The 24,383-nt window shown below is 34.4% G+C and overlaps 1 protein-coding gene across 1 annotated transcript in view; it reads left to right on the forward strand.

Moving 5' to 3' along the window:
• Positions 1-24,383, forward strand: part of LOC149781817 (cytochrome P450 4B1-like) — a 46,157-nt gene that overhangs the window by 12,265 nt on the left and 9,509 nt on the right. Inside the window, exons 2-7 of the mRNA XM_089935990.1 lie at positions 3,845-3,992; positions 11,516-11,578; positions 13,800-13,923; positions 14,599-14,728; positions 19,393-19,522; positions 21,645-21,923. Coding sequence (XP_089792116.1) covers positions 3,919-3,992; positions 11,516-11,578; positions 13,800-13,923; positions 14,599-14,728; positions 19,393-19,522; positions 21,645-21,923 — 800 coding nt within the window. The 5' untranslated portion in view covers positions 3,845-3,918. The remainder of the gene's footprint in view (positions 1-3,844; positions 3,993-11,515; positions 11,579-13,799; positions 13,924-14,598; positions 14,729-19,392; positions 19,523-21,644; positions 21,924-24,383) is intronic.

Here is a 24,383-nt window from a genome sequence, read left to right on the forward strand (position 1 = left end):
ATTATCAATTATTTGAAAACGGCTGATTCACAATTTCACGTTACTTTAGGTGGACTCCATGGGTTTTTGTATAAATAGCCACTATATATTTATAAAGAGATCAAACTGCAGTAACTAGAAACATCTACTGTGTTTACGGCCAGTTAAATAAGGTTTTACATATATAATAGTTAACTGGCATGGGACGCAATAAACGTAAAGTTGTATGCATAGGTAAATATGAAATATGCAGCAGAATATGCCATTATGAATCCTTTATTTTATATAGTATTGCAGATCGTGTTGGCACAGTTGTTCGAGCATTCTCAAACGTGGTATCGGAATCAAATCACGTAATCCATATCGCAGTCCATGTGGAGATTCGCTAAAACTGTTAATACACAAACACATGCGACCTGTACACAAACACCCCAAATCAGACTCATAAATAAATGAAATAATGGCTAGGATTAAGACATTGCAGTTTCTGATTATGGTAAGGTACAAATGTTAATGCAAGGAATTGGTGGACTTTTCAGTTAAATAAAGCTTTTCTTTATACAAGCATGCCAACTGTTCATCAATTAAAGCAGATTGCACAGCAGCGTGGTATACAAATACCATGCGGTAGACGAAAATCGGATATACGTACACTTGAATTATAGAGACCCATAGTTGCACTTGATTAACTTGTCCCACTGGATGCTAATGCAACAGTCGGTGCTTATACATCTCCGGTACAACAAATGAAACAATTTGCATGTGAGCATCATATGCGAATACCATGAGGTGCAGAAAATTGACAAACTTGCATTATTAGGTGTGCTTGAGGATGAACAATACCGTCCTCGTTTTACATATGCTTTTGCTAGTAAGGCTGCTGAGTACGTTGACGAACGAGAAAAACATCGTATCACACATGTCGCCCCTGAAAACGAACCACAATTACATGTATTTGGTTTTAAATTTCCAAGGGGCAGTAGTGAAATACAAAATAACGTGGACGTTATCTCACACGTATATACAGCAAGCAAAGACGCTCCACAACTGTTATCAAATGTGATTGCCAGAAGTATTTTGGGGTATTTTGGGGTTACAGTGCTGCGGTACCTATGGAGTTAAGGCGCATTTATTTATTCTGTTTAGTCGTGGCAAGAATTTATTTAAAACCGCAACACAATGGAATCGAATTTTTGAATTGTAAATATATCATGGCTATCAATGATGAAATTGACAAAGGAGTTGAAAAGATTCTTGAGGCGTTGGAAACATACACGAATCTCTGATTAGGATGGACATTTGACATATGTGCTCAAGGTGAGGTACTTTTCCGCCATATCAACTGGTCGTGGATTGAGTTACATACCAACACCAGTGTATTTCACCACGGACTGTGATAAAAATAAAAATTATATCAACATATGTTTTCAATGGGCATTTTTCTCGACGTTATATTCAGCTAATGATAATTTAAACCAGCCTTGAGAAAATACGGCTGCGTCAGGTTGAATTTAAATTTGGCAATATTGAGTTTCTAACGCAGGTTAGTAAAGACACATTGAACAAATCTGAAACACTTAATCAGTTATCGCTTTATATATGTTCATCTGGGATAATGGCTTTATCCGCTTCGTCTGTCTCTTCACTTCTAAAGGTATAATCGATACGTGTGCGCCAACAACCCAAACACAGACGGATATGACTCCTCTATCTAACAGTTACATGATGTATCTTGATTTCAATAATCTTTATGGTAGGCAATAATGCAAGCCTGGCCCGCCCCCCCCCCCCCCCCCCCCCCCGTTACCTGTCGAGGGGTTTCATTTGACTGATCCCACGAACATTGACGTTCAAAACACCAAAGCAATTACATCAGCGGCGAATATAAATACTTCTTGAAGTTGACTTAGAATACCCCCACAAAATTCATCATACTCAAATCGATTATCCTCTGGCTCCAAAAGCTTTTTCGGTGCCTGGGACGTGGTGGTTAGTTATAAGTCCGAAACCACGAATGAATTCCGACGTCAATTTACTGAATGCACCGAGTTTACTCCTATGCTTGGGATCGAACACAACCATATTGTACACGTACAAAATAGGCAGTTGTATTGGCAATTGGGAATGCATGCGAATAAAGTTCATCGAGTGATTGAATCTCACCAGCACACTTGTATGGCCACTAACATTGAAATCAACACGAATCTGAGAACAAAGCACACGTAAACGACAAAGGCCATCATACCGCCTTCGATGCATTTAGCTATTCGTTCTCTGGAACCTGGTCCTGGAATCGCATTTAATCATGGATTAAATCCAGATCAGCACATTAACACACACGGATATCATTTAGGTCATGTTGGTAACACGTAGCATCGACACGATTTTGAGGTGTCTCACCATACTTTGGATAGTCGTTAGAATCAAATCGTATATCAAGCTGTGACTCGTACCCACAATAATTATAACCAGGTATATGTTATACACCAGGATACCTGCTCCATGGTGTTCCTGGTGATTTTGATAATGTGGCATAGTAATCTTCGCCGGTGACTGTTTTTTAAAACTGAGCGTTTACGGCTTTTCTGATAGATCCTGAAGGTCTAATAAACGTGAATCTGATTGTTCCACATTGAACTCAAGTTCCCTTGATCGCGGCTACACCATTACGAGTCCAAAGTAGAGTTGGATGTGCAGTTTGAGTTTTCATGGCACATAAAATATCGTTGTGATAGAACAAGTTCCGTGTTTTCAATCTCAGTTTGCGCGGTAAAAGTTGGTCCTGCTGCTTCAGGAAAATACAGTCTTTGTTGGATATGATTTTAAGATGGTTGTCATGGAATTGGTAGTACGTGATTAAGCCGTCATCTAATGATCAACCGTATTATGATGTTCTCTAGGAATTAAAGAAAGCGTAGAGTGACAAAGTGTCATGGTCCACCATTGATTTCTCTCCACAATGGATGAATCATATCAATGCCGTGAGCATATTTTGACGAGGTCGAGACAGAAAGCACTCGTGATCCGTGACAACTATAATATGTTGATGATATTTCGTTTAATTGACGCGCATGGACTTGCAAATATTAATTGGACTTAGTGTGCCGCTAACCACTTGTGGGATATGAATTTCGTGAAATTCTTGCTCGGATCACTATAGTTTTCAATCCATTGATTTGACCGAAGACCCCCGTCCAATTTGTAAAATAGATAAACATGCCAAGGATATTAACAAAGCACCAAGAGAAAACTACAGAGACTGCCAGTGTTGCATGCGTGCCACAGGCGACTGAGGCACTCAAGAAGACATCAGTGACTTGTAGAGTCAATTGGCTGGATACCAGACGTTCCACCCGATAACAAGTCGTCCATGCAAAAACCGGTTCAATACTTTAAAGAAGAAATGCGCCGAGCTGTTGATGGTTTTCATTTGCTTTTATTTCCTATCATCCTTGATGGATACATAGTACTGATCAGTACGAAGCAAGACAATTAATTCGAGGACAGATACACATGCTCATATGAGCTTGAAGGTTGAAGATAAGTCATCTGAATATTGCTGCAACTTTTTATTATTCATTTCTTTTTATTTTATTTCCTCAAATTTTTAATGTATTGTCTTCATATTTGGGATAAATAAGTTTGAAGCTTACATGATTAAGTATTTCCTAACCTCCTTGATGTTTATTTTTTTCAACTTGGGATTAATCTTTATGAAGTTAAGACAATTTCTTCTATGACGCGTATGACCATCTTCCCTTGACCTTTGAGTCAATGTCAGTTATAGAAAATATGTTTCAATTGACAACTTGTTTCATGTATAACGTTCTGTTTTGAATATTTGATGCGACCTTTAACTATTCAGTTTCCAAAGCCTGGACAAGAGTTGCTAAATCGATTCCATGGACTTGGACGACGGTATCGTAGATACTACGTGCTATGGTTTGGACCTTTTCAGCCCATGGTCTTCGTATGCCATCCTACCACCGTGAAACAAGTTTTGAAGACATCAGGTAAGTTGAAGACCAATGTATTTTGGAAATATTTCTTTCTCATCTATTTGTCCTTTTCTTCATTTTATTGAAGAAGGTAATTGTCCGTTATCGTCATCGTCCATGAAATCTTGTTCTTTTTGTCTGTTGCTTTTTCCCCCTTTATTTTCAGACGGATTATTCCTCTGCAGCTCTCATGTCTTCCTAGTTTAATTGTCTCGTGCGCATCCTGCATGTCCTTTTGCTTCTTTTTCAAGCTTGTCATTCCTTTTTGTCTCGCTAGCTTTAGCATAGATATGGAAATCGATTGTTCCTCAGACGGCATCGGCGGCATCAATAGTGGTAAATGTTTTAGTTTATTTCTTCATTTTGTTCAGAACTTTTCTTATATGGTCATAAGTAATAATTATCGCAAGCGGACTATAGAGTCAATCAGCAGTTTTATTCATAGTACGAATTAAATCTCAAATTGTCTTAAATGTTTTATTACACAACCAAAAGTACAAAGTGTTCCGAATAAATTCCAGAGGTGTTACGAAATAATACCAGTATCCTCGACTGTACTAATGTACCAACAGTCTTGATGTATCACAATAACATAATTTGAAAATCTCCGAGTAAATCCACAATAAATCCAAACTAGTGATTTAACCATAAAGTAAATGTGCACTTTATATTTCGAATGAATAATTTAAATAAATAAATTCTCCCACATTATTACTAGACACAACAAAAATACTGATAACACCAGAACGATGTTAAAGCAGTAATAGATAACCTTATATATAGAGTGATATTTGACTTATAATACGATGGATATTTTCATCAAAATCATAAACAACTTCAGATTCGTTTACTTAAACTTTAATAAACTATTTACGAAGATCAGGGCGACCATGGTTATTCAATGGCGAAAACAATTTGTCCTGAGCTCAAATATAAGCAAAGATATTTTAATAAAATGACATTAGTCAGTTAGGTCCAAACTTACACCCTCAATTATGTACCAAGCTCAATCACATAATAGAAATTAAACATACTTAACATCTGAAAGATTGGTACATGTCTTATGAATGACGTATAATATGCATGAAGCAAAAATATAAAACTTCTATACACTTGAAAGTTCTTCTTTTCCCTTGATGTGCCTAATGTCAATAGTGTATTCCATCAACATCAAACTCGACCTCAGCAATTTATAATTTTGTTTATTTGTTTTGTTAATGAGAGTAATGGGGTAGTGATCACCGAATATAATCGGAGCAGAGATTGAACTTAATATACACTTCAAAGTGTTGAAAAGTCACTATTAAAGCTTCTGGTAATTCAGAGGTGGCCATGACCTTACATTCTACGGGTTTAACTTGACCGTGTCCTACAATATGTCCGATAATATAACAGAAGCAAAATGCACTTTTACCTAAAATGTCAAATTTGCATAACCGAGTTGATCAAATAATTTTCGAATGGTTCCCAAGTTATCTTTCCAGGTGTCGTTGTAGATGGCGAATATTTAGACGTAAGTCCCTTTACTTTCAGGGTGATAGCCAGAAGATATATATTGTTGGATACCTAATTTATACATTACTTGTTGGGAAATTCCAGGCATAGCATTTGACACTTGATTTGACTGGACTTTTTCAGAAGCCGAAAATGTGACAAATATTCAATGCTTTTACTATGATTGAAGTTGTAATTTGTCTCAAAGGCATTGCCTGTGGAAATCTTGCTGATGCACACATTATCTTCAGCAAGCATTGGTTGCATTTTTTTATCAGTATTATGATAAATGATTCTTCAGATAGGTTGTATATGAGGTTTAGGTATCTTCTGTTTGCGTTTTCCTACTCTTTGACAAGTGTGACAAGCTGTATATTATTTAGAAACATCATTTTTAATCTTTGGCCAATACAAAATATTCAAGCTCTTGTGATAAGTCTTTTGGACTCCTAATGCGCTAGACTAAGAATTTCCTGTCGATTTGACCTTGAAAACAAATTGTTTGTTTCACAGGCTACTCGTCACCAGCAGGTACTTTAGGTGGTCTTCAATTCTTCATAAGGACGAAATTTTTCGCATAATAACCCCCTAATTAAAATATAGCGAACGCATATTTAAAAGAAGGTCACTGTGATCAATACAAGGCGTAAAGGTGGCCTCTTGAAACGACTGAGCAATACATATGTTAGCTAATGGAGTAATTCCTGATTCTCGAGGGCTCTTTGCACTGCTCCATTAACTGCACAAGCGGGGTAACTATCAGGGATTTCATTTTCAATAGGATCAACTTTCTCATCCGAAGAAGGCTTGTTGTTTTCAAGTGGATTATTCACGACCTTTCCTCCAGATAGGTCATTGCCTAATGATAAATACCATTGATGGGTTAACAAATCACTATTCCTACTGTCATGGGTCCTGCGGCTAAGTTGGATGAAACATTTACACAAAGGAGATGAAGATTAACAAATTTGTACTCTATTTCCTGAATAAGAACACTTTCTCTAGAAGAAGACTTTTTGATAAAGGCAATGTATCACATAATAACCGAATCTGAGTATCTCCTGTGACTCGTAATATTGTAATAGGATAGGCATGGCATGATGACAAAAGAGTAATATAACCTTTGAACATTGTTGAAATTTCTCCGTAATAAAATCAGACATGTGTTTGTTTGACCCAATCATTGTATTGTTTTCATTAAGGTTGTTCTTGACATAATTATTTACATAATATTTGAACTCTTCATCTAATATCAGATGTCCAAGATTATCTTAATCTTGGTCAACCTTCTTGACTAAGCACCACTTGCCAAATATTTATTCTTTTCTCCTTCCAAATTCGATATCGATTAGCCCAGCTTTTCTTCTACAGTTCCTAAACATTTGTCGATATATGTCAGGTACCAACTGATAATCATTCATAATATATTTCTAAATTAGTATTCTGATCAAAACATTTCTTTTTTTTACCAAATACTGGATAATAATGATTTTTATTTCCTGTTTTACCATGGATTGTTTCAAAATAGAAGAATGTCTGCCAAGATCAAAGAATTCTAACCCTTCCTGGGGGGGGGGGAGGAGTTGAAACAAAGTCTCAACTTTAGATAACATCGTGAAATATTGTTGGCTTAACTACTAAACATTTCTCAAAAATTATAATACGAAATACTAAGAAAATTCTGAAGAAAAATATTGAATTAAATTTCAAAACAAATTGAAATTTTCTGAAATATGTTCTAGAAATTGACGTCCCAGTGGAGTTTCCCCAGTTTTATGCTACAACTATATATCCTTAAACTAAGTAACAAATAAGCAAAAGCCATCAAGTTTTGTAAAATTCAAAAATTAATTTATTTACCTATAATGCAAAGTAGCAGTTTAAAAAGAACTTATTATTGTGAATTAAATCCAAATATTCCTGAAGGTTTGACAACAAATCCCAAAGTATAGTATTCCAAAAGTAGATCTTGAATGTGCCAATGACCTGTGCTTATGTGCCAACAGTCTTGTTGTATCATGGTGAGTGAATTCACAAAAATAAAATAATAGTGATTGAACCATAATGTCAATGATCTCTTTTAAATTCCAATGAATTATTTAAGTAAATAAGTCCTCTGACTTACAACAAACCATAGGGATAAGGACTTATTATACTAGAAAGGTGATAAGGTGGTAGTAATTAAGTCTGATGTATATATACAATCGTAAACAATATCAGGTTTGCTTATTATTTAAACTTTAGCAACCATTTAGACCGAGTACACCATGATGTTTCCAAGTATAAAACTATTATCCTGAACTCAATTCCAAGTAAACAAGTTTTTAATAAAATTAAATTAGCCAGGTAAGCCCACTGGATATGGCGGTGCATACAGACATCTATTACCATGGTTAGGACGTGGTTTGCTGATAGCAGAAGGCGCTCGCTGGGCTCGGGCATGACGTTTGCTCACTCCCGCATTCCATTTTGACATCTTGAAACCATATGTGGCCATTTCGAATGATGCAACAAATATTTTAATCGTAAATAGATTTTGTCTTGCATGTAAATGTCAACAAATAGATTATGCTGTTTTCATGTAATCGTTAGAATGAATGAGCCTGCCTCTGGAGACCAAATTTTGATTGAACTTAGATCAAGGTTGGCAAATACACTTATATCATCATAATCTCAGAGGTAGGTTCTGTAATAGGTGAGATCGACATGTATTAATGAGGTAATGATGCCTCTCATTGGCCGAGCTTCATCCTTGTTTCTAACATGTTATAATTTAGATGTATGCATGATGAAAAGCAAAAAGAAATATTAGCTCGTCAGACCTAATCACTGAATAGTACGGTACAATTAGATTAACAATTAACTTCTAACACATGTTGATAATGGAATTTATCAGGTTACATATATGAGAATTTAAAGGACAGAAGTGCGTGTACATGAAACTATAATGCAATGTACTTATATTTATAATTATGACATACGAGCTTAGCTAATTGGAAGTTAATTATAACACTCTAGTTAAGGCCAGTCAAAATAAACATCAATACCTATTTGGGTGCTGAAAACACACTGAACTAAACATAAGGTGAGAGATTTAAAACAACTAAGATCAAACATACTGTGCATGCAACAAAACTGAAGCAGCTCATGTACATATAAAGGAATACGCATCCCAAAACTTCAATGCAAGTATGCCAAAAGGCTAATAACGGAAAATATCTTGTCATAATAGCAGCACCAAGATCATTATTGAAATATTTTTAAAACATTCTCAGAGGATCCTTAAAATATATCTTAAGATCGGCTTATATTTAGAAATGAGTTCCAGAGTTTTGATGTTACATAATTAAACGTAGACCATATATGGTTGTTCTTACATTTGTTTTTCTGAAGGTGTTTACATACTTAAAAATGTGCTAATATTGCCTGTGTTACTAAAGTGTGCTAATATTGCCTGTGTTACTAAAGTGTGCTAATAGTGCCCGTGTTACTAAAGTGAAGGAAAAATGCTTGTTAGGTTTTGAACAATAATTTCACTGGCAATATCTTTGGATTGGGTTTTGGACTCTGGTCTGGTACTTGTTCAAAGTTAGGATCTGGTACGTGTCCAGTGCTAGGGTCTTGTACGTGTCCAGTGCTATGGTCTGGTCCATGTCCAATGTTAGACTACTTGACTAATTTGTGCCTTATTTCTTCAGTGATGAGTCCATGTTTCATGTTAAGCGCATCCCTACCCATTAGACAATTGTAAGCTTTTCTTCAATCAAAGCCTTGTCCAATCTAACAAAATCTTGTCAAATCTAACAAAGACTTGTTCATGGATAAGCCCACCTGATACTGGACGATGGTTGTGGTGGTGGTGAATTATGGAGGAATTATTGTAATGCGATATGGACTAGTGGTGACCTATGATGATAAGGTCATGACAGAAAAGCCTACATTGTCCTCATTTGCCCAGCTGTGGAGTAGTACCAGCACATTCATACTTTTGAAGCCACTTCTCTTAATGCTATGAGACGTCACAGGTACTTTTCTATCTCTTGGAGATTAATGCGCAATATATTGGCATCCCATCTAGAGGGAGAGTGATGCACTCTCATCCATATGACACCATGATCAGCTTTGATTCTATGAGCATAATATGAGCTTTGAAGGTAACTTTGCATGGCAATATGTAAATATTTAACTATCTAATCTGAACAGTGCCTATTCAGACAGGTGTACTTCCTATGGCAGAGGCAAAACTATTTTTTTTTAAAACAGTACATGCACAATTGAAGGCCATATTGTGCTGAGATAGTTGAAGTAAATTGCCTTGCTGAGAGTTTTACAATGGTATACAAACAATACTTATTCTGGAAGGGGTTCAAACCAACACCCACCCACCTCATGTCTACCTCAAATACAAAATAAAAGTGCTAGTTTAAGATTAACCAAGACTTTTTAAGCTTACTCATGTCAACGAAAATCACCTTTGTTTTGAATCAACTGGAAGTCAATGACTCCCCATCTATGGGATGCATGTCGATTACAGTTGGTGTTGTCAGCTATTCATTGCCACCGTGGCTGGATCTTATGGTTTCACTACAATTAATAAAAGTAGTTACTGCGTTGCTGCTCAGTTTTAGACCACTCTGGTGTCCTAAGGGGTTAGAGCTCCTAGTCGGATGTGGTCGCCGGTTCGAACCCTAGCCGAATCATATCAAAGACGTGTAAAATCCTTACTGGCAGCTGCCTCGCTAGGCGCTCAGCATTAAGAGGTTAGTGTTAGGATTCGTTGGCCTGGTGTCAGGAGAATGTGACTGGGTGGGACATCGTGCTACATGTCTGAGGCATGATGCCTCACTGCTAGACATCATTATACTGCAGACATCATAGCGATGTGGGTGGAAAATTGCTAAAGCTACATTAAAATTCCAGATCACACTTACACATATAAGATACTTTGGGATAGTTTTGATCAATATTTCAGACATCATCATTGTCATTCCCCATGGCCACTCATTGACTGAACGATTTCCTCTAGTCCAAACCATTTATATGCTTCTCATTTCAAGTTTGTACTTATAAAACTTTCTGTTACTTGACTTTTGTACATACTTCCCGCAATTTATTATGAAACTTTTAATAGGCTACTAATTTATTTTGCAAACTTCGGTATTTGATTCTGTCAATATTCCCCATTTTGTACTGGGTCCTTCCATTGCAACATTTCCAAAGTGGATTTTCCACAAAAAGCATTTAAGTGTTCAGATTGAATATGTCCACTGTGCCAACTACTAGGACGTGTCTCTTCACTACTACATTTTATATTACGTTATATACTTGTTTAAAAATTATGTCCAAATTAAGAAAACTTATACACTGATCTGCCTTTTCATGATGCATCAGGATACCGATCAGCTGGGCTCAACATATAAGCCAATAAATATGGTACACTGTGACCTCCTTCCACTGTTTGAACACTGGTTTTAAAGGTAATGGATCTTAAGTAAAAGAGTGTCATTATCCTCCAGTTAGGTCACTGTGATGTATATTGTATTTTTCAATGTTTTTGTTACACATGCTTGTTAAGTTCCTATCTCATTATTGTTGTTCGTCTTACAATCATAAAAATAGTAAGGGATACTTTCGATGAATACAGTCACATTAAACTTCAAGTGGTTCGCATCAATCTATAGTCTAAATGTATGCGTGTGTGTGAATTAGATTTTTAACGTAGCTTTAACAATTTCCCAGTCATATCGCTATGATGTCTGTAGTGTGGCAGTTTAAAGTGATGTCTAGTACTTGGGCATCATGCCGCAGACATGTAGCATGATATCCCACCAGTCACATTATCCTGACACCAAACGAGTCAGTCCTAACACTAGCCTCTTAAAGCTGAGCACCAAGTGAGGTAGCTGTTAGTACCATTTGGTATGACTCAACCAGAGTTTGAACCCACCCTCCTTCGCATCCGGGGTGGACATTCTAACCACTAGTCCACAGGTCCATTTATGTTTCACCGACACGTCTTTTTAAATATGTTATTGTATTTCCAGAGAGACGCTTCCATATTTAGTAGCTGTCCATGAAATAAGTGAGACGTTGGGTGTTAGAAACAGGTGTGTATAATCAATCCATTGTATATGACAAAAGATTAATACAAACAATCTTAACTGAGTATTGAATACATATGCATATAAACTACAGTTGATAAATATTAAACATGTATTTACAGTAGTCTCTTTATAAATTCTAATGAAAACAGTTTTGTTTGGTTGCAGTTTATTGAGATGCATAAGATTTCAAATATTTATTCAGTTTTAGCAGCATGCGTGTACAATATATCATTTGCATATCAGCAAGTTATGAAAGCTATCTTGAAATTAGCCGATTTTGTTAAATTAGCAACAATATTATGTTTCATTAGTGATTGATGTACCCATCAATGTGAAACTAAAAGTATTGATCTGATTTACACAACTCCAATTTCTATAATTAGAGTGAAAACTTATACACATTATAGCAGGTCATGAAAGACAATCCATATAATTGACACCTGTCTTTAAAGTTTTCACTGCACTAACTGAACCAATGAGCTGTTCTTTTTCTTGCTAATTTATATGCTAACAGTAAAGATGGTCGGGTGCATTCAATAGAAAGCAGCATTTAAAGTTAAAAAGAAAGAAATTTTATTGTGTTGAACCTCAACATTTTTGCATAGGAAGACAGAACAAACAGGGGTGATGTAGCAATATCTGAGAAAACATTTAGAATAAAAATTCTAGTAATTTCTTTCAAATGCAAATATTACCAGAAAATGCAACAGATCCTAGACTTAGTTTTGGAGTTCGTAAAATAGTCTTTTTATATCTCAACATATAAATGTACTGGATGTCATGACATGTTTTAGAAAATGAAGGTAATTTACAAGGAACTTAATTAACATGGTGATGCCCTAAATGAGCTTCTGTAAAAGGGATTTTCATTATGTATAAAGATCTACATCTATGATTCCAGTAAAGTACAACACATATATTATCCCAAATTTCATTTAGCAAGGTATAGAAGTGACTGAAAACTTAAAGTGTTGAAAGTCAGAGTAGAATCATTCATGTAGAATGTCCATCTGTAACCAGCAAATGCAGGGATACACCATTAATTGATGTTCTTGCACCAATGCTGATTTCAAACAAACTTGTTAAATTATTTTATTTTTTTCTTGTAGCCTTTGTGACCAAATAGTGAAGTTATTCAAAAAGTTCCTAAACATATTTTAAAATTCTCATAAACATGTTTCATTAATATAGGAGATTTAAGACGGACTTCCAGTATCAAATAAAACTTGCATTAAGAGCGATTTCCCTATGTCGCTTTGTATAATTTGGTTAAGACAGATTTCCTCTATCCCATAAAATAGTTTGTATTAACATGTATTTACTGTATCCCGTAAGAAAATTTTATTAAGACAGATTTTCTGTTTTCGATAAGATAATTGTATAAAGACTGATTTCCTGTATACAATAAGACAATTTGTGTTAAGATGGATTTTTTTTGCATCCTCTAAGATAATTTTATTAAGACAGGTTCCTCAGTATCCCATAAAGTAATTTGTGTTAAGATGAATTTTCAGTATCTTATATGATAACTTGTGTTAAGTCCGATTTCCTGTACCTCATATGATAAATTGTATTAAGACATATTTCCTGTATCCCATAAGACAAATTGTATTAAGTCAGATTTTCTGTATCCCATATGCTAAGTTATATTAAGACAAATTTCCTGTATCCCATAGGTTAGTTTAGATGAAGATGCATTTCCCTCTATACAGTAATACAATTTGGATTAAGGCAGAGATCCTGTATCCCATAGATACTTGTTAAGATGGATTTCCTTTATCTAATAAGATAAATTGTTTTAAGACAAGAAATTGGAAATGACGGATTACATAATATACCTTGTATTCATGCAGATTCTGTATAGCAAGATGCAAATTAATTTTTAAACAAATAACAAAACTAACTAAATGGCAACGTTGCTTTCTCTTTAATTAATCCCAAGAACTGATTAATGGTATCTCTGCTAGGATTAAGTTTTTCATTTCCAGTATAAATTTGTACAGGGACATTCATCATAGCTCTTAAAATATGCATGGGAAGGCGTACATTTGTTTGAGTTCATTTCTCTTTCTCAGTTTGTCTTGCTTTATTTTCTTTCCTTCTTTTTCTTTCTTTCATTCATTCATTCATTCATTCATTCATTCTTTCTTTCTTTCTTTCTTTCTTTCTTTCTTTCTTCGATATGACTTATATTTGCCGGTAAGAATTTATATCTTATGACCAGGACACCCTACTTGTTTCCTGATTTCATCTTCTACTTGAGTTCAAGAGGAAGAAAATTCCGAAAGAACTGCAAATACGTACACGAAGTAGCTGAAGAAATAATTGATAAGCGAGCAGAAACACTGGTAAGTTCATCTTTCATAAACAAAAATGGTTATTTTTTAATATGCCTTTATAAAATTTGTTCTTGCATATGTTGTCCTTTTCTAAAAGAACAACTTAATTACATCTGCTATAACATACTGTGCACCACAGTTTAGCAATGGTTGTGTGAATGATGTAACATTGGATGAATTATGAAAGAAATTGCTTAAAAATTAAACCCTTCATATTTGTATTAATTTTTAATTTCTCTGAGAAAATGAAACATTTCGAGATATTAAAAATTCATTCAAAGGAACTTTGGATAATGCTATCATGATACATCAAGACTGCTGGTACGTCAACACATTCAAGGATACTGGTACATCATCAGATTCTTAACCTGTAGTTCATTCGGAACATTATTCTCTGGGATTTGTGATTGAACTGTCTAGGATTATTTTTGATTCAATTCTTAATACTGCAAGTTCCTCTGAAGTTTCATTTTATAACTTAGATCATTACATTATTTGTTAAGGTTTAACAAACGTGTGGGGTTTCGCTTCTTTCAGTTACTTAGTTTAAGACAGTATATTATATAACACTGTGTATAAAATACTGAGCTGATATGAAAACGTATTTTCTCTAAATCTTTGTATTATTTGTATCCAAAAGAGAAATGAAGCTCTAATCACTAGTATAATGTCTTGTGTCTGCAGAGGAAACAAGGTGTATCCAGTAGGAAGTACCTGGATTTTTTGGACATCCTGTTGACTGCCAAAGATGAAAGTGGGGTTGGCCTTACTCATGAGGAGATCCGGAATGAGGTGGATACATTTTTGTTTGCAGGTAATTACATTATAACAGTATTCTATTGTAAGATGTAAGTATACAGTAATATATGTAATTTCTTCAACATATATTGTATTTCTTACACTGTATAATTAATAAAAATCGATGTTAATTAAAAAGACAAGATGGTTCCTGCAAGGGTGTATTCTTATGAACGTGAAGTAAATTTATTTACTGTCTAGAATAACATGAAAAATTGAAGAAATAGTTCTACTAAACTAGTAATATAGACATATCCACATCAATGAGATCATTTGATTCAGATTTAGCATCTTTCAAAAGTGGCGGACACTTTTTTGAAGATTGGTTTCTTCATTGTTGGTTCATCACTTTTTAATGCGATTAAATTAATTTGGGAATAATTCTACAAGGATTAAACAATAGATGTGGCAACTGACTTCCCAACTCTATTTAAGAACAACAACATAAAAAACAAAACAATGCATCAATAAACCTGCACGGGACTTCATCATATCTTTTTGCCAATATCTGATTAGATGATTCATTTTAATTATCAGCTGTGCCTGGGTTGTCTCTTCATACTGTAGCAAGTAGTAGTTATTTAAATAGCTTGCACATATGATAAAACAGCAGCAGGGAAGAAATCTTTCTCAATGTCATGTGACAGGAGATATGAGAGTTTTGTTCAATTCCTACTGTATTCATCTGCAATCTGGTATTTGAACATTGCCTTGGAAGACTGCAGCGCTGTAACTGTCTATGCTATGCGACATCTCAACATTGCTTTGGAAGACTTCAATGACATCATTGGCTCTGCTATGGGACATTTGAATGGTGCCTTGGAAGTCTGCAATGCCACCACTGGCTCTGCAATGTGGCATTTGAATGTTGCCATGGAAGTTTGCGATGCCATCAATGACTCTGCTATGTGGCATATGAATGTTGCCTTGGAATTCTCTGACAACTCTCACCGGTTCTGTGACTGTGATGCATTGTTTACTGCCCGAACTATTTCTGCATATGACACATCTCATTCAAGGTGGTGGGGTAGGTAATTTGCATTTTCCTCTTGCAGCACTCATTTATGGTGGAGTTTTGGGACCTGCCTTTTCTACTTGAAGCACACATGTATGGTGGAGGGTGGGAAACCCGCCTTTTCGCATGCATTTCAAGGTGGGATGGTGGGAAACCTGCCTTTTGTACTTGCTGCACTCAGTGAAGCTTGATGGGCGAGGCTCTACATTTTCGACATGCAGTAATTATTTAATATGGAGCGGAGGAGGACCTGCCTTTCTACTGGCAGCACTCGTATTATCTTTAAGGGAGGGGAACTGCCTTTTCTGTTTGCAGCTTCCTTTCAAGGTGGATGGGAGCTGGGGCATAATTATCATATGGACACATTTTAGTTGTACCTAAAAAGTAGAAATTAATAAGAGAAAATGTGTGCATGAAAAGTTACATAGATTTCCGTTTGAAGATTATAGATAATAAATTAATAAAAACAGGTGATCAACATGAAAATTAAGATTCCCTAATTTTCCACCTGCAAAGATCTTAAGATGATAACATTCATTAAAATTACATTACTGATAACACAGTTTTGTTATTCGTTTAATATTTGTATATTCTTGTCTGGCAAATCCTTGCAAGGAGTTTTGTTGATACACATCAGGGAAAATAATTTCATGGGATGAAACGTGTTTGCAGTTTATACATTTATTGTCCATAATATTTGACAACAAAGTATTGATTTTATGGTTACTATATTTATCTGTAATAAAGGAAGAGCATCCACATTTATGAGAAGTTACAATTTGAAATCTAAAATTAGTATTTAATATTGAAATATAGATATATAGCATGTTCCAATATCAATGATATATCTCGAGATGAATAAAAAAATTCATCAAAAGGAAACGAGGCTTGCCAAGTATCCATGTAATAAAAAAGTTATACATCGAGCGGTATATCATTGAAACATTGTACATACTAAACATTTATTTTATTTATATCGCTTACAAATACATATATTTGTCTTTTGAATAGAGCTACGATTGACTACAAGCAACGGTGTATTGTCTGAGTGTTGGAACTTCTCACATCCCAAATGAGTTTGTCTGCTACAAAATATAGTTATGTGCCTTTTGTGGCTCTTCACATTCATCTTTCAAAATTAATCAGTTGATAGTTTTCATTTTTGCGTTTCTACTTTTATTCACATTGATTAAATCACTATAAGACACACTTTAAAACATAAAAGATGGTTTAATGAAGAAAGGAGAGTACTTCAAATACATGTTTAGTTTCTTTAACACTGAATGCAAAGTTATTGAAGCACCGGCGTATGGATGGAAATTATTGTGGAATAGAAACTAAGCAAAATGACGAACCAACAAGAGGTAATTAAAATCTTTTAATTTATTTTTCAGTTGATCTAAGTCGTTATTCTGCTTTAATTAACATTACGACGAAACCTAAAATTGTTTCTCTTTCTCTCCCCTTTCCATTTGGTCGATTTAACTTAACTACCGAGCATAAAATTCTCTCTCACACTGTTTCCTTTTGCTTTGATTGATTTGTCTTAACTTGTACCATCACTCAGAAATACAGAGACATTATCTATATTCTCATCTTTTCATTGATCTTCACCCGTATCTTGCTAGAAAGGTCCAGAGAGAGAGAGAGAGACTGAAAGGGGGTGGGGTGGCCTTAGAACATTTTCATATTAATTAATAACAGTTGATTTTTAGAACATTATAATAGGTTTAAGGAAAAACAACAGCAAGAACAATACATTAAATACATTACAGTTTGTGTGCCTTGTTACTAATAAATTTACCGTATAGTGTCAACAGTCTGTTGCAACTATGTATCATTGATTATATAAATACTGTAGATTATTCCCAAGGAAAGTGTACATATACCATTACAATGAATCTTTTATATAACTTAGTGTAAGTTCGATTTCAAGGTTTTCATCCAGCCCGAATTCTTTTTCTCTATCGCTCCAGAGTTTTTGTTCATTATGCATGAGAGGGAATGAAAAAAAAAAGAATGGATTGTTATGAAATATTTTACCATGTTAATATATATATATATATATATATATATATATATATATATATATATATATATATATATATATATATATATATATATATATATATATATATATAAACACTAAGTCCTCCGTATTATTATTATTATTATTATTTACTACAAATGGTGAAGACATCTCACAAAGAGTTAAAGGTGAGAAAAGAATATAGAGGAGTTTTGCTTGTGCTTCCAATTTTGGGAAGGAACTTGAGTCTTTTTTCAAGCATTACTAGCGTTTACATTTGCCAGTAAGCCGTGTATTCTGTAACCTTCTGACCCAGCACTGAAACGCCTTCGTTTGCCACTAAGTGTCACTAAGCGATACTGTCAATGACCATCAGCGTTAATATTAATAGTTCCAGCATGAATCATTAAGCTATACTTTATATGAACTTCAGAATTAGTAATGTCTAGATTGGTCATACATTATATGAACTTCAGATCTTGAATTATTAGTACATTTCTGATCCAGCAAAAATAGTGCCTTCAATTGCTACATAGCCCCATGCATTATATGACCCTCAGTATCAGTAACGCCAGAATTCAATTCAGAATTCAGAATTTCTATGATCTTCAGCATTGGTATTGCAATCACGTGTCAGTAAGCCTTATATTTTTCATTTGACCAACAGTATTGGGATTGAGATAATTTGATACCACGTCATGCTAATTCTATGAAATTCAGCGTAGGAGTGCCAACATTTCCATTAAAACATATATGGCGAAACTTCAGCATTAGTAGTGTTAGAATTTGTCACTAAGATATATTTGAAATGGTATTAAGTAATAGTATTGCCTGTATTCGCGTACTAGACTATATTTCATTATGATACCCAGCCCTACAAATGCGTACATTTGCCATACGTTCTATGGCCATCAAATTCAGGATTAGTATTGCCTTTATTTGCTACTAAGCCATAATTTAAATCACCATCTGATTAAGTATTAATAGTACCTTCATTTATCACACAGCCATGTTTTGTATGACCTTCATCATTATTAAAGTCTACATTTGCCACAAAGGCATACTTTCTATGACCTTCAGCCTTACTAATGCCTACATTTGCCACACAGCCGTATTTCGCATTCATGACGCATCATCTGCCACTAAGCCATACTTTTTATGACTTTTACTACATTTTGCTATTAAGATGTGCTATATATGACCTTGAATATTAGTAGTGCACGGGTTTGCCAATAAGCCATATTTCACTATGATCTTCAGCATTATTAGAACCAACATTGCCACTAAGCCATGTTTTATATGACCTTCTGATCCACTATTATTAATGCCAGCATTTGCCACTAGGCCATACTTTCTGAAACATTCAGATCCAGGTGTAATACATACATTTACAAATAAGACATACTTTATATGACCTTCATCATTAGTAGTACCACCATTTGTCATTAAGCAATACGTTTCCATGACTTTCAGTATTAGTAATGCCCACATTACCCGCTACTTTGTAACATCTTAATGTGACACTATACACAACGGACAACAACATTTAAGCGCAAATGAGATATTTTTGTCCCAGTAAATCTTGTGCTTCTTGTTTATTTCCTTATTATTTTATTCAATTGTTTCTCTTCAAAAGGTCACGACACTACGGCCAGTGCTATATCATGGACACTCTACTCCTTGGCTGACCATCCTGAAATCCAGAGTAAGGTTTATGAAGACGTAAACAGTGTCCTTCATGACAGCAAATCAGCTGATTTGCAGTGGTACCCACTTTTTATTTTATTATTTAGATATTCCCTATTCTTTGTGCTTATTTGTAACTCTGATAAATGTTTGTTGTTCACAAAATATATCGAAACAGACATATCTTTCCAAATTCGAATTTTAGTTCAAAACATTGTTCTTCTATTTAATACCAAAGTTGTTATTCGTTCATAAAAGCATGCTTGCAAGAGCTATAGAGAAAATCAAATTTTGCTATGTGAATATTCATTGAATGTATTTAGACATGAGTTGATTAGTTGTCGCTGTCAGTAACGGTGACAATCAATCCCCTTTTATTTATCTGCTTATGTATTTATTGTTTATTTTGAAGGATTATAATAGTTGTCCATGTCGATAAAGGTGCCAGTCCAACCACATTTCTTTGTGTACTTCGGTATAATTGTTTATTTGATAAAGAATTTGAATAGTTGCTGATGTCAAAACCAGTGTGTCTATCCTCTTTTCTTTGTCTACATCTGTATTTATTGTTTGGTTGACAAAGTATTTGAATCGTTGTTGATGACAATACATATGTCAATCTGTCTTTTTTCTTTGTCTACATCAATATTTATCGTTTATTCGAAAAGGATTGTGATAGTTGTTGACATCACTAAAGGTGTCAGTCTGTATCTTTGATTTGTTTACGTCAGTATTTATTGTTTTTTAACAGGTTTTTAATAGGTTTTCGTGTCAATAAAGATAGCAGTACATCCTCGTTTCTTTTTCTAAATCGGTATTTGTTGTTTTATGTAAGAAGGATTTGTATAGTGGCTGATGTCAATAAAGGTGTCAGTCCATACTCGTTTCTTTGTCTGCATCAGTATTTATTGTTTATTCAAAAACGATTTGAATAGTTGCTGATGTCAATAAAGGTGTCTGTCAACCCAACCCTCTTTTATGTGTCAACATCAGTAATTATTGTCATACCTACTCACAGAAAAGCTACATTGAAAACAGCGAGAACAAATTCATCTAAAACTAATCAAATAATGTTGTTGTGGTCTTAAGTACATCTCTGGAAGATGCAAATGAAAAATGAAATTAATGAAGTGTTTTTTCCCCGTCAAACTCAGTACACACATTAACAGTCTTCTAATGGTGAAAACTGAAGATTATGGGCAGAAACTCAAATACATGTTCAGTAAATGCAGTCAAAATCTCTGAAGCATATAATACAATTTGGATATATTGATTACAGGTCTCTGCAATGTCTCATACTAAAACATCACTGACATGTCTGACACCGCTGACTTCTTGATCAACTAAACATTACCATAAAAGACTCAAATCTGACCTTGGCATTTTGTCTAATAAGCCAAAGAAAATTCACGTCCAGACTAGGACAATAATTGTTCAACTAAAACTAATACACAAATAATGATTTCATTTAATGCATAACGATTTCGTTGCAATAGTCGCGAAGTGGTCTTTTGGTTTCTAAAAAATTAATGTAGCATATACCAGAGACAGGTACATAGGAAAACCTTTTCCCGGTCTCAACTAAAGTTGAGTAAATGATAATAGTAGCCAATATTAGAGCTAGGTACCTGGAAAAAGTAGTTCCCTGCCTCAATTAAGCTTGAGTACCAGGTAAGCATATTAGCCATTCAATATCCGTGTAATTACTTCAAAACTTGCATTTAAAAGATCAAAGGTGGAACTATATAGCAGATAATTTTCCAAAGTACGATGCTAGGTGAGGTGGGGAGTAGTGGAAATGGTTTGTGGGGATGGCGACAACAACTCCTGAAAGAATGAATGTCCAAAAACAGTTCAGAAATATTAGGAGCTCTGGTTGATTGATATTAAGGCATTATCGATTTTTGTATGATACCTATTTCAAACATGTTAATTTTGCATGATCTTTATTTCAAATATGTTGATTTTGATCTGATCCCTATCTCGAACTATGCTGATTTTCTGATCCCTATTCAAACCATGTTCTCCATCACTTTGCCATATTACATGTTTTCACTCTTTTAATTCAAGTGAATTATCAAATGTATGTCTCATGGACAATTCAATATTTCATGGACTAACAATACAAATTATACTATTCAACTTTTTGAATTCAAAATTTCATTGAAATCTGATGTGGGATCCTTGACACATGCATTTCAGGGAAGATTTGCCAAAGCTTGTATACTTGACAATGGTCATCAAAGAAAGCATGTGTTTTCACTGCCCAGTTTTTAACATACATCGACAATTAACTAAATATTTTGAAATCGATGGACATAAGTTTCCTGCCGGTACCATTGTATCTATACTACTCCTCAATCTCCACCACAATAAAGATGTATGGGACAATCCAGAGGAATTTGTTCCAGAGAGGTTTTCCTATGAGAATTCAGCAACATTGGATACATACCAATTTGTGCCATTCTCTGCTGGGCCAAGGTCAGTTCCTTTGTAAAATTTTATACAGAAATTTAGATATTTGTCATCTTTCTAAACAATGGTAGGGTTTATTTTATTCACAATTATGATCATAGACCAGAAGTGCTTATGGGACGGTTTTCTCTCCGTCGTCTATCATCTGTTCGTCCATTAGCACATGTTTGTTATTACTACTCTTCCTAAACTACTTGGAATGTTACCATGTAATATTACAACAGATTCGCTATATGGTCTAGTTGCACATAAATTAAAATGGTTCTGCTCAGATGATCAGTCTGGCTGCCAGTGGCCATTTTTAAAATCGTGTTATCAGTATTCTTGAACAATGGCCATATCAACACGGATTTTTCACTGAAAGACTTCTTATGGTGTCTAGTTGGTCCTATCAATACTCCTCCTGAATGGGTGGCTATATCAACATGGGGTATTCACTGAAAGACTTCTTATGGTGTCTAGTTGGTCCTATCAATACTCCTCCTGAATGGGTGGCTATATCAACATGGGGTATTCACTGAAAGACTTCTTATGGTGTCTAGTTGGTCCTATCAATACTCCTCCTGAATGGGTGGCTGTATCAGCATGGGGTTTTCACTGAAAGACTTATTATAGAGTCTTGCTGATTCTAAATAAAGATGGTGACAATATGAAATTAATATACCATTAGACCTTGCTAAATCAATAGAACTCCGGTTGTTGGAGCACGTTTCAAAATTGTATGATTTGTGTGTCCTAGACAATGATTGCATATAACAATCAGTCCGTAGACGGATTACATCCAAAGCAGAGCACTAATCAAGATGAAAACAAAACCACTCCTCTTCCAATCCTGACTGTGTTGAGGAAAATGTTATTACTTACTTGTATCTGGATCAATTAGATGCAGACTCATACCTAGAGAATATCTGATTTGCATTTTCAACTCTTTTCAAGCCCCAACGCGCAACATTACTTAACATGTAGCATACGTCAATTATCATTAACTTTGCCTATTTTGTCTACTTGTTGTCAGTCAAGAATATGTCATAAATCAAGCTGTGTTTTTATAAAGAAATCCAATGCAAACTAATAAATGGGTTTAATAATCAAATCATTATGTTTAGATTGATGACAACAGGTGTAAATACCTTTTTGTTTTCAGTTGTGTCTGAGTAAGAGCGTAAGTAATATAGTACTAAGTTCGCTGAACGTAACGTGTCATGTAAACAAATGAAAGGGACATTTTACCAGTGATCTACATAAGTGCATTTTCGTATTAGTAATTGAGACCTATTAAAACAACCATTTTGATTTTAAACAATTCTTCATTCCAACATGTACGGTTAAGGTTGTAAAGTTATATTTATTGTTCTGCAACACTGAATGCGTTACATGAAAATTTAAATGAATTTTAATTCTTGTAACTTGTTTCCAGCGATACATGTACATTTAGTGGTTTAGCACATGGTCATAATTAACATGTAATGCGAGTGTCTAAGAATAAAAACAGATTTTGATTTGAGAATTCAAGTTTTCTAAGCCAAAATGGTTACCAAATCAGTTGATTAAGGGTGATAAGTTAAACTTGATAGAAACCTTTTCTTCCTTGTAAAAACAAACGTTGAAAAGGCCTGGAAATATTTGTGTCAAAAAGAGTGGAAAACCGCTCATAAGAGTGCATAGTTAATGATTGTGTGTGATGCTTTCATACTTTAATAACATATCAACATAACGCAATGACTATACACACGACGATTTATGACTAACTTTTATTTTGTAATGGAAATAATGATTTGACAAGATTGATCCATTTCATAAGATATTATTCATTTCGAATTATTTAAGTTGTTTTCATAATCACCTAGCACTAGTGTTTTGATAGCTACATGTATTTAAAACTGAAATAATAAGAACAAATATTTAAATATATTTTGAAACAGGTATTTCATTTAAACCTAATGTGAATATTGGATGTAACATCGAAATATATATCTTTTAAGTGATTAATTTTAAATTTAAATACTGAATAATAATAATAATAATGATAATAGTGTCTATTTGTAATAGTGTTTATTTGTAATACAGACAAAAGGCCCATAATGTGTATCCACACATCATGCGGTACAAAAAGATGCGATAATGCGTAACAATAGAGCATCGTTTCTATTAGACGTGACGTACAGATATACATGAAAGTAATTATTATTACATTTGTCGAATTTCTTGACAACGCAATCACACCAATGAATTGAAGGAGAACCCTAAAACTATCACGGAGCAAGTTTTGTGATATTGATCTAGAGTCTTTAGGAATCGATGATACAACGGTTTCTAAGATCTTTAAAGCTTTTATCACAAACATTGCTAAATTAGTCGTCATAATTTTGCTAGTATCATTTTGTATTAGATACATATATTTGTCTAAAGTTGGGTTTTTATATACAAAGGTTGGTAAATATTTTCTTCGCATATCGCGATATAGCG

This window comes from Sinohyriopsis cumingii, chromosome 15, assembly GCF_028554795.1.
Source record: "Sinohyriopsis cumingii isolate HCF-2022 chromosome 15, ASM2855479v2, whole genome shotgun sequence".
Taxonomy (NCBI): domain Eukaryota; kingdom Metazoa; phylum Mollusca; class Bivalvia; order Unionida; family Unionidae; genus Sinohyriopsis; species Sinohyriopsis cumingii.